Source organism: Mustela nigripes, chromosome 13 (genome assembly GCF_022355385.1).
Source record: "Mustela nigripes isolate SB6536 chromosome 13, MUSNIG.SB6536, whole genome shotgun sequence".
NCBI classification, from domain to species: Eukaryota; Metazoa; Chordata; class Mammalia; order Carnivora; family Mustelidae; genus Mustela; species Mustela nigripes.
Genome location: NC_081569.1, coordinates 109,720,933 through 109,733,778, shown reverse-complemented (window position 1 = coordinate 109,733,778; position 12,846 = coordinate 109,720,933). Strand labels below are relative to the sequence as shown.

Genomic DNA, 12,846 nt, shown 5'->3' with positions numbered 1-12,846 from the left:
CTGAGCAGAAGGCAGCGGCTTAACCCACTGATCCACCCAGGCACCCCGTTCTCTGGTATTTTGATCTGTTTCTAGGCACCATCAGGGTTGTACTAGAGAACACAAACAGTAGTTCTGTTGTAATCCGTTTTGCTTGACAGGGCACAAATGCTGCCTCTTCTGAATTAAGAGTATACATACATCTTCAGTGCATGGCAACAGCCTCCGAAGCACAGAACAGAGGGTCCAATCTGTTCATCCGTAACATTGCAAATACGGGGTGGGAAAGCATCAGTGGCCCAGAGCAGGCTTAGGAACACGGATATGGAAAGGCTCCTAGGCCCCAGGCAAAGGTACTGGACCTTGTCAGGCAACACACTCTAAAATGTACCCCAAGCACTAATGCTTTTTGTAGGTCCTGAATTCATGTCTTCAATTAGCCTGCAGTTATTTTTTGAATCCTACATGCCATCTCTTTCTCACTTTTATTTTTTTATGTCATCTCTACCCTCAACATGGGGCTTGAACTCCTGGCTCTGAGACCAAGAGTCACATGTTCCACCAACCGAGCCAGTCAGGTGCCCCTCTTTACCACTTAAAAAAAAAATTTTTTTTAAGAGTTTATTTATTTATTTGACAGACAGAGATCACAAGTAGGCAGAGAGGCAGGCAGAGAGTTGGGGGTGGGGGGAGCAAGCTCCCTGCTGAGCAGAAAGCCTGATCCCAGGACTCTGGGATCATGACCTGAGTAGAAAGAAGGCAAAGGCTTTATCACACACCAAAGAATCAGTCCCACAAAACCCATGCTATCACTAATTGCTCAGCAGCATTCCTCCTCAGGCCTTCCCTCTGCTTCTGCTACCTTCTATTATCCCTTCCTTCTGGAGGAAAGTGCAATGGGCATAGCTCTCCACCTGTCACAAACGGGAAGTCCATTTCTGTGCTGCCTGGCCAGGACAGCTCTGATAGGCTGAATGATGGTAAAGAGCAAAGGCTTTAAAATCAGAGGTCTTTACCAAGTTCTTCTGGTACACAACAGCAGTGCAATTTTGAAGTTTGCCTTTCTGTAAAATGGAGATACAAACCTAGTTTGCAACTTTTTCTAGGATTTATCTCTACTTCTAGCCAAAGGGCAGCTCTCATTTTGAAGCTAAAGGTCACTTTTGAGCAATTCCACTGCTAACAATTTATCCAACAGATAGTTCTACACAAATTGCACAGATACGTAAAAGAATATGCCTCACTCTCTTACTTGTAATAGCAAAACACACAGAACAGTGGTAAGTGTCCATTGACAGAGGACTATTTAGATACTACACAGCCATAACAAACAAGGTGAATCTCAAAGGACTGATGTAGGAAGATCTCCCAGATATACTGGCAGGTGGAAAAAGCAACTTGTACCATTTGAATTTTTACTAAAGACCTACTTTACTGTTACTTAGGAAAATTCTTACATTAGTGATAGTCCATTCATTCCAAGCAATATCTGGTAAAAACAATTTGCGTTCCTTATTAGGGCTTTATCATCTTTGGCTTATAAAACTCCACTCACCCTCTCGAACCAATTGTGTTCACTATTCTTATTGGCCTTAAGGATGTAAACCCGCATGGCTTTTGGGGATTCGAAGAAGCCTCAATCCTTTAAGATGATCTTTAAGTCACTGTGTCTGAAAATAGACTGCTTTCTTCTCTTCCTTACAAAATGAATTCCCAGCAAGTCCCATTCTAGATGAAGTCCTATAGGATATTAAAAAAAAAACATCAAAAACAGTGCAGACTGGGCCCGTGTGATGCTTTGGCACCATGTGAACTGGCACCGTGCGAAGTGTGGTGAAGCTGGGGCTCTGCACACGACTCCTTTTTCGTTTGTCCCCAAAGCACTGCCATCGCTTCTTTGGATGGCAAAACTGACTGTATTACAACACTGATGTGAACCTGGGGAATGAAAGATAGTAAAACCAAGGACACCAGGAAAGATACTGCTCTGCCAATGCCAGCAGCATTTACACTGGCCTCAGTGGGGACACAACATCTTCTGGAAAGATCTAACACAGGAAGACAAGGGGGAAGAAGGAGGAAAGAGTAGGAGAGGAAGAACCGAGATAGACTCTGAAGAACAGGAAGAGAAGGGAAAACACTACAGGGAAAACACATTCCAGAGGGAGGGGTGGAGCCCAGGCACAGCTCAATCAGTTATTTGCTGAATCAACAGAGCAGACAGGGTTCACTATAGTTAGAGCTTTACGACCATCCTTCCTGAGAACTTAAAAATAAGTGGAGCTAAAGCTGTGACAGAAATGGGCATTCCAAGGAAGTTCAGGACAAAAATCTATATGAGCAATACTTTCTCAGGTTAAAAAAGGAATAGAGAAAGCTGTATGATAAAAAGGTGCATTCTCTATATACTGCTTTCCCCTCAACCCTATCAGGCGGTCTCCTCATGATGTGTCCTCCCAGAAATCTGCAAGCACGCACCATTTACCCCTTTAAACACAACAGTGTTGGGACACCTGGGTGGCTCAGTCGTTAAGTGTCTGCCTTCCGCTCAGATCATGATCCCAGGGTCCTGGGACTGAGTCCTGCATGGGGCTCCCCATTCAGTGGGGAGCCTGCTTCTCCCTCTCCATCTGCCCCTCCTCCGGCTCATGTTCTCTCATGCTCTCTCTCTGACAAATAAATAAAGGCCTTTACAAAAATAAAAAAAATAAACACAACAGTGTCATAAAGTACGTTTTGCAACTTGCGTCTTCAGTCCTGGGCTCTGCCAGCAAATGGGTCCCCCAGGACGGCAGATACTGCAGCACGGTCTGTGATTGCTAGAATTTATATTTAAACATCCAGATAGCAAAATCATTTCCTTTTATTCTGTGGAACTTCAATCAAGTAGACTTGTGCATGATTTATGTTAGTTTATACATGATGGTGGGAATTAAGACTGAAGATAAGGCTACTGGGGAAATGCCTGCTCTTGATTTCCAAGGATCTTCGGACCAGGGGCTGCCTTCTCTCGACTTCCCCACACTTCCTAACCAACAGTCGGCTTCAGTGGACAACGGCCAAATGTTCACAGCAGCTTCTTGGAGAGGGGCAATCTAGAAGGACAAAGAGACAAGAAGTAAACGTTCCTCTAGGAGCTGAAGCATGGCCTCTGCCCTTCCATGCCCGGGCACTCCCGTCTGGCGCCGCCAAAGCTGTTGTTTCCAGCCTTTCCACAGCCACCTCTGTAGGGCTGGCCCGAGGCCTGAGAGCACACATGGCCCTTGCGTTCTGGCTCCGTGAAGACTGTCCAAGGCCAGGCCAGGCCTGAGTCAGACGGACACTCCCCGTGTCACAGAAGCCCTCCCGGAGGAAAGACAGGGCAGCAAGCACACCATCTCGTCTCTGTATCTCAGCAACCCATCCTTACGGTTGCTTAGAAGAGGACTTGTTTGCTTCCACCTGGACCTTTTACTTTTTTAAACAATGTGAGAGCTTCAGTTTTGCATTACCTTTGATACCCTTGTCTTTTCTAGCGTTTCTCAATTCCTCCCTCCTAGACTTATAACTCTAGGTCCCTTGCAGCTGTCAGGATTCTCCTTTGTGATTGCCCAGATCAGGATTCGGTTTCCTGAAAACCATGGCTTCCTTTTTCTTGGTTGATTCCCCATTTTGCCGGAGTTCACTGCTAAATACCGTCCTAGGAATTGAGGTGGGGCAGCAAACCTGAACGTGTCTGAAAGCCTCTGGAAAGATGCGGTGGGGTGTGAGTGCAGGTGCCAAGTCAGCTCGGAGGGGATTCCTCCACTGTTGAAAAGCCCCTAACTCTGGTAAGAAGACAGCTGTTCACTCTAATTCCCATTTTCTTATAGACAAGACACTTTTTCTTTTCTAGAAAAGGCTTTTTAGAATTGTATCTTTAATGTTTTTGAAATTTCAACAGGATGTGTCTAGGGAAGGCTCATTCATTGTGATGAATACTTGGGAACCTTTTACTTAAGACTCCAAGTATTCCTGGGCTGGTCCTGTTTTCTCCTCTTTTCTACTTCCTGGGACATTTACTCTACTCCTGCCTGCTATCTACTCAAAGTACACAGACCTTCAGCCCAGCCTCTGTGGCAGTCCCTCCAGAGTTCACTAGCGGCTTTCTCCCCCACACTGTTCCCTAACAAGCCACGCCCTTCCACAACTGTGCACTATTTCCTCCACTGGTCACTGCCAACTCTCCCCTCAGTGATGTTTGGAAGGAAAAGTTTCAAAAGCATTCAAATCTGCATTCACAGCTTCTGCTGGAGTCCCATGATTCATAAATATACCTCAAAGCCAAAAAGCAAAACTCTTACCAGTAACAACTCACCTGTCTAGAACAACCCATTCACCTGTTCAGTTTTGGGGTCCAAATCAATATCATAGAAACAGGGCCGCGTGGGGAGTCCAGGCATTGTGCTCATCTAGGAGATGTGAAATAGCATGAGAAATAAAGTGACCTTTGTTTTCAACTTCTCTTCAGATAAAAAGTCCGAGGCACAAAGATAGAATATTATTTTATAGTTGTCAATAAGGTGGTAGTCTTCTTGTTACATGCTGAAAAACACGTCACGGATCCTGTTATGATCCCCCAAGAGAAACTCGCGTGTCCTCCAGCATGCCGAATGCCAGGCTTCCCTGTCATCTTCCACCCTGACAGTGGTAACAAGAAATAGCAGGAGACACCTTCATAGTGTCTAGGGCAGGGGCTGGGGGCGCTGAGGAGGCACTTCCTCCCCTCTCATGAGACCAAAAGGGGTATGGGGCTTCTCTGCTTTTTAATTTAATTTTATTATTTTTTAAAGATTTTATTTATTTGACAGACAGAGATCACAAGCAGGCAGAGAAGCAGGCAGAGAGAGAGGGGGAAGCAGGCTCCCCACTGAGCAGAGAGCCTGATGTGGGGTTCGATCCCAGGACCTTGGAATCATGACCTGAGCCGAAGGCAGAGGCTTTAACCCACTGAGCCACCCAGGCGCCCCTTCTCTTGCCTTTTTAATACTGTTTTGATGAGTTTCATGTCGATGCCTCTATTCCAGCAACACATCAGCGCTGGTGTCCTTTAACTAGGGCAAGACATTTCCGTACAAGGTCTAGATAGCTTTATCATCACTATGTTTACTGGTCCAGAGTGGCCTTCTAAAACTGAGGGTGTTAAGGCCTACAGATTACATTTGAACTTCTTTTCTCAGGAATAGGCTTTGACAAGTATCTAATTAGCTGCAGATCCATAAGACTTGTAAGTAAAACCTCAGTCTTGCATAAGGAATACATACAAGTCCCCAATCAGATCCGACAGGAGAAGAACTGAAGCTCAACTTCTACAACTGAATTGTAACTTACCAGAACATTCTACAGGGATCTGATATTTGTCTCTATTCGTGAACTCTGAACTCTGTAGGCAACTGTTGGGTGTGGGAACAAGAATGGGGTAGGAAGGGACTGTTCCTTAGACCTGGCAGAGAAACCTGAAGAGGACTTTAAAGATACTGGGCATGTGCCCACTGACATAGACACACATGTGAATGGCAGTAGAAAACTCTGAAGATGGCTCCCAAAACTGATTCGGATTTTCAGTATTTTTGCTCTTTACCAAAGAGGATTTTTCCCGCCGGTGAACACTGGCACTTGTCTGACCACTGGTGTTACGGGATGATTCTGCCCCACGCTGAGAGCTGAGGGAAGCAGGGCACACGTCTGTAAGAACTTGGCCAAGCCCAGAACGAGCAGTGAGAACTGGATGTGGCTTTCACATTACACACGTCTGACTCTGTCATGCCACCTACCACTTTCTTACTATCCCGCCCGAGTGACACAGCTCCAACAGGAGATCTATCAGCTTCTTTTACATTGTCAGCTGGCTGTTTGCTCGGTCAGTCCTGTACTGCAGGTAAGCACAAGCTGCAGGTATAGGATATGGGCAGATCAAAGGGGGGAAGCCAGGCATGGGGCAGTGTTAACCTGGGATGGTCAGCTGTGCCCTTCCGCACCCTGTCCCCCCTGCGAACAGGACTCCTGAACAGGACTCCTCTTTCCGTGTGCATACAATTCGTAAGATAAAGCAGCATTGGGTACTGAATTCATCTTGAAGTTGAAATAAGCAACCTCACTTGTCACATCTACGGAGTTCATTTGCATCTTAACTTAACGGGGGAAATTCTTTCCTCAGAAACAACAAATTCCCAATGAGTTTCAGGCCTAAGCTCCAGGCTTGTCAAGACCCAGGATGGGGGGCACCTGGGTGGCTCAGTGGTTTAAGCCTCTGCCTTCAGCTCAGGTCATGATCTCAGGGTCCTGGGATCGAGCCCCACTTCAGGCTCTCTGTTCAGCGGGGGGGCCTGCTTCCCCCTCTCTCTCTCCCTGCCTCTCTGCCTACTTGTGATCTCTCTCTCAAATAAAAAAAAAAAAAAAAAAAAAAAAAAAAGACCCGGGAGGGGCGGACCCTCTGTCCGTACTTCAACGGATGCATGGCAGGACTGAGTTCATCTGTGAAAGGTGCCGAGTGAAGGTCAGCTGTGATTATACATTAGCACTGCCACAGATGATCGATGAGGCCTGTCCTGAATTCAGTCAATGTCACACCGCCCCTGGGAAACAGAACTGTTATTCATGATAAGCTGTTATGGCTTCATCCTTGAACTGACGCCTGGATGGTCCACAGCAAGGGGATTAATCTACGGGTCCTGACTCCAGCTTGCTGCTCAGTGAGGAACTCTGCTCAGCTTTCCGTGACCAATGTCAGACGAGAAGCCCAGATGAACCATCCCCTCTCTGCCTGTAGCACTCACTTACCGTCCCCACCAAGGGGTACAGAAAACCGGCCCCGACGCTGGCACGGATGTCACGGATGGGCAAGACAAAGCCCGTGGGTACACCTTTCTGCTCTGGGTTATGAGACAAGGACAAGTGTGTTTTGGCCATGCAGATGGGCAGGTCCCCAAAACCCTGAGAAGGGAAAAAGCAAGACCAATGAAAGGCTGACAGTGCTACAAAGCATACCTGGGGATGGTGATGATACAGATTCTTCCATTTATTTAAAATATCCAATTCCCTTTATACCCATCTGGACCTTACTGCCTTGAGCTTAATTATCACAGATCATTTAAAAAAAAAAAAAATCAAAACCTCTGTTGGGTGAGAGAGGCAAGGGCCTACAACCATATTCTAAAAGTGAGTATTGTATTTTCATCTACATAACCAATTAAAAATGATAGTTTGGAGCAGACATGAGAATACAACTGAAGGCAGGCTCTTAATATTTGAGGAAGATACTTCCTACTTCTTCATGGCTTTTCCACACATTCATCTATACCACCTCTGAGTAGATAAAGGCCTGGACCACCTCATCCAAACTCAGTATTCAGAGGGGAAAGGGCTACCACCGAGAGAAGTGAGGCAGTGGCACCCCACAGGGCTGGGAGAACTTGGGGGCTCTGACTCTGGGCCACTGTAAAGAAGTGAATGAACCGCCAAGTATCTACCTGTTTTGTGTAGACTTCAGCTTTGTGTTGAGCTTCGGGAAGCAATTCAATGTCGTCAGCCCCATAGATCTTCTGTGCAATGATTCTGATTTTATCCTCGACTGGGAGCTAACAGACAGGGAAGAGAAGGGAGATGCCATGACCGGGTGCACACAACGACTGTGAACTGGGACACGGCCACATTCCAGGCCAGAGTTCCTAAAAGGTTGAGAAAATGCTCTTACACACACACACAAACACATATATTTGAAGATTTTATTTATTTGTCAGAGAGAGAGAGCACACGCACAAGCAGGAGAAGTGGCAGGCAGAGGTAGAGCAGGTTCCCCACTGAGTTGGAAGCCCAATGTGGGGGCTCGATACCAGGACCCCGGGATCAAGACCTGAGCCCAAGGCAGACGTTTAAGCAGCTGAGCCCTCCAGGCATTCCTACACACACATATAAATATGCAAATAGCCTGAGGTATATTTGGGTTAGCAACATTTTCTTTTATAGATTTTTTTTTTTTAAAGATTTTATTTATTTATTTGACAGAGAGAAATCACAAGTAGATGGAGAGGCAGGCAGAGAGAGAGAGAGAGGGAAGCAGGCTCCCTGCTGAGCAGAGAGCCCGATGCGGGACTCGATCCCAGGACCCTAATACCGAGCTTCAGATATTGTGAGTGGAAAATGTCCCACAGAGGTATAGTTAATGTGTGTGTGTGTGTGTGTTTATGTGTGTGTGTACAGACACAAACATGCATGCATATTCAGGATGTCCTTAGGTACACCACTGACAGTACTACCAACTACCCACGAATGATTATTTCTTCAAAAAACAAATGTTCCTGTGACTGGAGATGAGACTCACATCAAACCAGACCTGGGGTACTACTGATGAAGGAAGGCATCCAATATCCATCCAATAACCCCCACTTTGTTTGTACATGAGAGGCAGAGCCTATTTTTAACACAACATATTGATTGTGGATGACTGTTGCTTAGAAATAGTCCTAAAAACCAAATCATCTACTTATTAAAAAAAACAACACCCCAGTGATTTCCATGATGCTCATGCACCAGGAGTGCTGAGGAAGGCTATGAAGCAGAAAGCACCCTAAATGGAGGCCGGGGGGGGGTCCCCACCCTGTGGCGCTGCTCCGCCGGGGTGCTGGGACGCATGGCCACCAGCATAGGGAGACACTGCCTGAGGGAAATGGGAAGGAAAGCCGCTCGGATGAGCAAAGTACCGAAATCCGGCAAAATGTCTGCCTCCATGCTCCCCAGCAACTAAGGTCAGGAGGACATACCGGGCAAGGTTTGTTTTCTGTAAGGAGCAATAATCTATAAAGATAAAAATCCCTTCTGAGCTGAACAATGATAATTTATGAAGAGGCTTTGGATAATGGACAAAAATAAAGTGTCTATTCAGCCATGGTTTTATCAAGAGGTGACAAGTGATACTGCTTTCACCTGCATCTTATCCCTGGAGCTTCATAAATGCCAAGGCACACTCAGAACTTCTGAGGCAGCAGTACTTTTGTTGAGGGGTGACTGAAGACCAAGAGATGCAAAAGAAGACAAAAAGTGGCAGCCTCCTGTCTGTCGCAACAGAGAAAAATTCCGAATAAAAATGAGAGATTCAAGTTCTCATCACGCCACCTCCCTGGGACCTGCTGCTGGCCTTCCAGGACTGGGGCTCCTAACTCAGGCACTGGGAACAGGGCTTAGAGAGAGCCCCGAACAATGCTTGCATTGCATTTGTGTGCAGATGTGTGTTTAGGGCATTTCCGAAAAATATGATTGGTTGAACGGATATTCAAACCAGCCTATAAAACTAAAGCTCAGTAAGAAAATGTCAAGGTCAATAGGACAACATTGACCAAATGTCAGTGTATTTTATCTGCAATGTTAATTCAAGAATACTGGGGTTTCCTCCCTTTTTATGGCTGATTTTGAAAGTCTATGCTTACCTTTTAGAAACCATGCCAAGAACCAGTCAGGAAAATAAAAGCAGAATTTTATATCACCTCCATCCTACGTTCCTAATGAACGTTCCAGTTGTTGTGGGCATACTTACCTAATGTCCAACCACATCCTGAAATACAGGGGCAGAGAACTGAAAACAAAATACAACCCTACAGTAAGAACCACCTCTCTGTGAACTAACTTTATGAGACCACAGAAGAAGCAGTGCTGCTTAGAGTTACTCAGTGACGCAAAGAATGCTGAGCCCTGCCGGAGTGCTCTGGCTTTACACCCGAGAGCTTCTCTGAACTTGAGGCAGCCCTGAACCAGCAAGTGAGCTGAGGAGCATAGGGCTTTCCCGTGACTGGGAAGTGGTCAGCAAACTTTTTTGAGCTTGCTGTGGCCCCTTGCCAATTTGCCAGGACATGGCTGGTGACCTGGGTTCAAGGCCGTCGTCAATTACGTTCCTGGTCCTCCATTTTACCCTTTCTGCTGCCAGCAAAGGGAAGGTACTGTGAGTCTTTTCAAAAGTTAGGCCGGGAACTACCCTCCCAGTGAGCTCTTGCAGGGACCCACTCTGTAAGTAAGCAGCCTGGGCTGTGCTGGTGTAACTCACCGACGGGGGGATCAAACCCGCGGGGCTGAAGGTGCTAAACACAGGCTCTAAAGAGAGGCAACCACACAGAAACCTCATAGTGCTTTTTTGTTTCTTTCATACAGAATGCAACTCACCTTGAGGTCATAAAGGAGCTGAAAGCTGCTGGGCGCCTGAGATGCTCTCTGGACGGCCTGAGCTAGGGCTAAGGCACCCTTGCCCCCTTCTGCCCAGTGTGTGCATTTCACAGCATCAAAAGCCCCATGTTCTTTGGCAAGGCGGCTGACAAGGTCCAGCTCGGCCTCTGAATCGGTCCTGGAAAGGCAGTGATCTGTGTTAAAGCACTGAGGACGGTGGGAAAAGACAAGCTTGGTCTTGTGTTTGCCATGAAAACTCCAGCGAGTTCCTCAGTGATGAACGGAAACGAATCAAGTAATACTGACTGGGTTCAACTCCTGGCTCCACCAGTGACGACGTGGTGACCCCTGGCTAATTATTTAATCCTCATGTGCTTTGGACTCCACGTGGTAAAATGGGAATAACCACGGCACTTACTTCCCTGGGACATCATGAGGCTTAGATGACAGAAACATGCAGAATACTCGAACACTCCAGGCCCATCACAGCAATCAATAAACACTAGCTATGGGGCGCCTGGGTGGCTCAGTGGGTTAAGCCTCTCTGCCTTCAGCTCAGGTCATGGTCTCAGGATCCTGGGATCGAGCCCCGCATCGGGCTCTCTGCTCAGCAGGGAGTCTGCTTCCCCCACCTCCTCTGCCTACTTGTGATCTCCGTCAAATAAATAAGATCTTTAAAAAAATAAAAATAAAATAAACAATAGCTTGCCAAAATTATTCTCTCCCATTCTACTGTGATTTGGCCATTACAGCAAGATTAAAACCAGTACTCCAATACCTAAACAACCTCCCCAAGTTCTCTCTCGCACGAACCCTTCTAGCTCAGCAAGTTCAACTCTTTGTCAAGACAATGCCCCACTAGACGTACTGAAATAAGGGAACGCTGTAGGGCTATGACTTCCTGTTAGCATCACAGGCCTCTAGAGAGCAAAAAAGAACCCTTCACTTCACATCTGTGTCCTTCTGTGGAGAAGGGGACCCGCAGGAGCCGCAGCTGACCCGGGGCCCGCCGTGGGAGAAGTGACGAGTTGGCTGTGGCATCTGTGGAGCCCCTCCCTCCCCCCCGCAGGCTCTTGTCAGGAGCTCCCAGATCAGAGGCTTAATAACTAATACCAGTAACTGGAGAACAGAACAGAGCTACCCGTGGGGCTGTACAGTTAGCGCCGGGGGATGGTTTCTGGCTCTTTCTCACAGTCCCCCCTTGACTCCTACTCTTTGTACTTACTTGAATGCGTTCACCGCCACTACCACTGGAACTCCAAACATTCTGGCATTTTCGATTTGTTTCCTTAAGTTACTGAAGCCTTTCTCAACCAGCTCCAGGTTCTGTAAGAACAACGGGGAAGTGTCCATAAGGTCAGTGGCAGGTTCTTCTTAAAACGGAACGTGTCTCCTGTAGCCAGAAGCTGCTTCCCGTGGGAACAAGCCCACGGTAGGTCTGCCCACGCCCTTTCTCACAGGGTGGGGAGGGGGCGCCATGGCGCCCTTGCCCTGTGCCAGCCTGCCGAGCTGGAGTGGAGCTTGTTTCCTGGCTGAACGACAGGCACGAGAGCTGGTATAGTTGCTCTCGCCAAACCACATCTTACCAGCATATTTGCCGTCTGCTGGGAATTAGCTGCTCTTAAGTAAATGATGCTGACAACCTTGTGTTTGTAGATTTTATGTACTCATGGTACAATGGCATAAACTGACTCTACTCGGGGACACACAGACCCTTCCGTCAGAAGACAGCGCCCAGCACAGTGCCTGGTGTCCATTACACACCCACCAAAGTGCTCTCAGAAAATAGAAAGTGATCAGGGATGCTTTCAAAGGCTCTAAGGAACTTGACCATGAGCCATCAATGGGGACAAAGAAAACAGGATAAATGCCACCTTTAAGAAGAGAATACTGTGACATTTAGAGGAAAGTGATTAAGGAAACATACCTTTAAATATGTTAAATGTTAATGGCAGTGTTGCTCTCAGCCTTGGAAAACTGCAAACACAAACCTCCTTCAATGGGGGACGGGCCAGGGAATTATGACATACACAGTCAATAAATACGTACCATGTAGGCGTTACGAGAGTGAAAAGAATCTGTTTTAACATGGAACCTAGCAAAGATATACTAAAGTGTACCAAAGTTGCAAAACGATGGACAGCTTAATTAATTCTATTTTTGGACAAATATAAAAAAAATGAATATATTCATGAAATATTTTACATGTTGAAAAATATGTACCAAACTGGTTCAGGGGACTCAAATCATGTATTATATCTTTAAATTGTTTAACCTTTTTTTTTTTTTTAAATACAAAAAGGATGTTACTATTATAAGCTTAAAAATACACTAAATCTTTTAAGATAAAAATATAATAGTCTTCTATAAAAATAAATACACTGGATTATGACCAAACCCTAGCAGTAAAACACCCCTTGGTCTGTGGATTCAATAAAACAGCAGGAAAAGGGGATAAGATAAAGGCAGAAAACAACTAAGATTATTACCACGACTTCTGCTTTTTCCCCTTTAATAGATGAAAACTAAAATTGGGATTTTTTTTTTTTTTTAAAGATTTATTTATTTATTTATTTGACAGAGAGAGAGATCACAAGTAGGCAGAGAGGCAGGCAGAGAGAGAGAGAGAGGGAAGCAGGCTCCCTGCGGAGCAGAGAGCCCGATGCGGGACTCGACCCCAGGACCCTGAGATCATGACCT

The 12,846-nt window shown here is 46.2% G+C and overlaps 1 protein-coding gene across 1 annotated transcript in view; it reads right to left on the bottom strand.

Moving 5' to 3' along the window:
- Positions 1–2,824: 2,824 nt before the first annotated feature.
- Positions 2,825–12,846, bottom strand: part of MTHFD1 (methylenetetrahydrofolate dehydrogenase, cyclohydrolase and formyltetrahydrofolate synthetase 1) — a gene marked incomplete at its 5' end in the record, with an annotated part of 59,929 nt that continues 49,907 nt past the window's right edge. The window contains 6 exons of the mRNA XM_059372152.1: positions 2,825–3,074; positions 4,316–4,409; positions 6,778–6,930; positions 7,467–7,574; positions 10,147–10,324; positions 11,372–11,472. Coding sequence (XP_059228135.1) covers positions 4,320–4,409; positions 6,778–6,930; positions 7,467–7,574; positions 10,147–10,324; positions 11,372–11,472 — 630 coding nt within the window. The remainder of the gene's footprint in view (positions 3,075–4,315; positions 4,410–6,777; positions 6,931–7,466; positions 7,575–10,146; positions 10,325–11,371; positions 11,473–12,846) is intronic.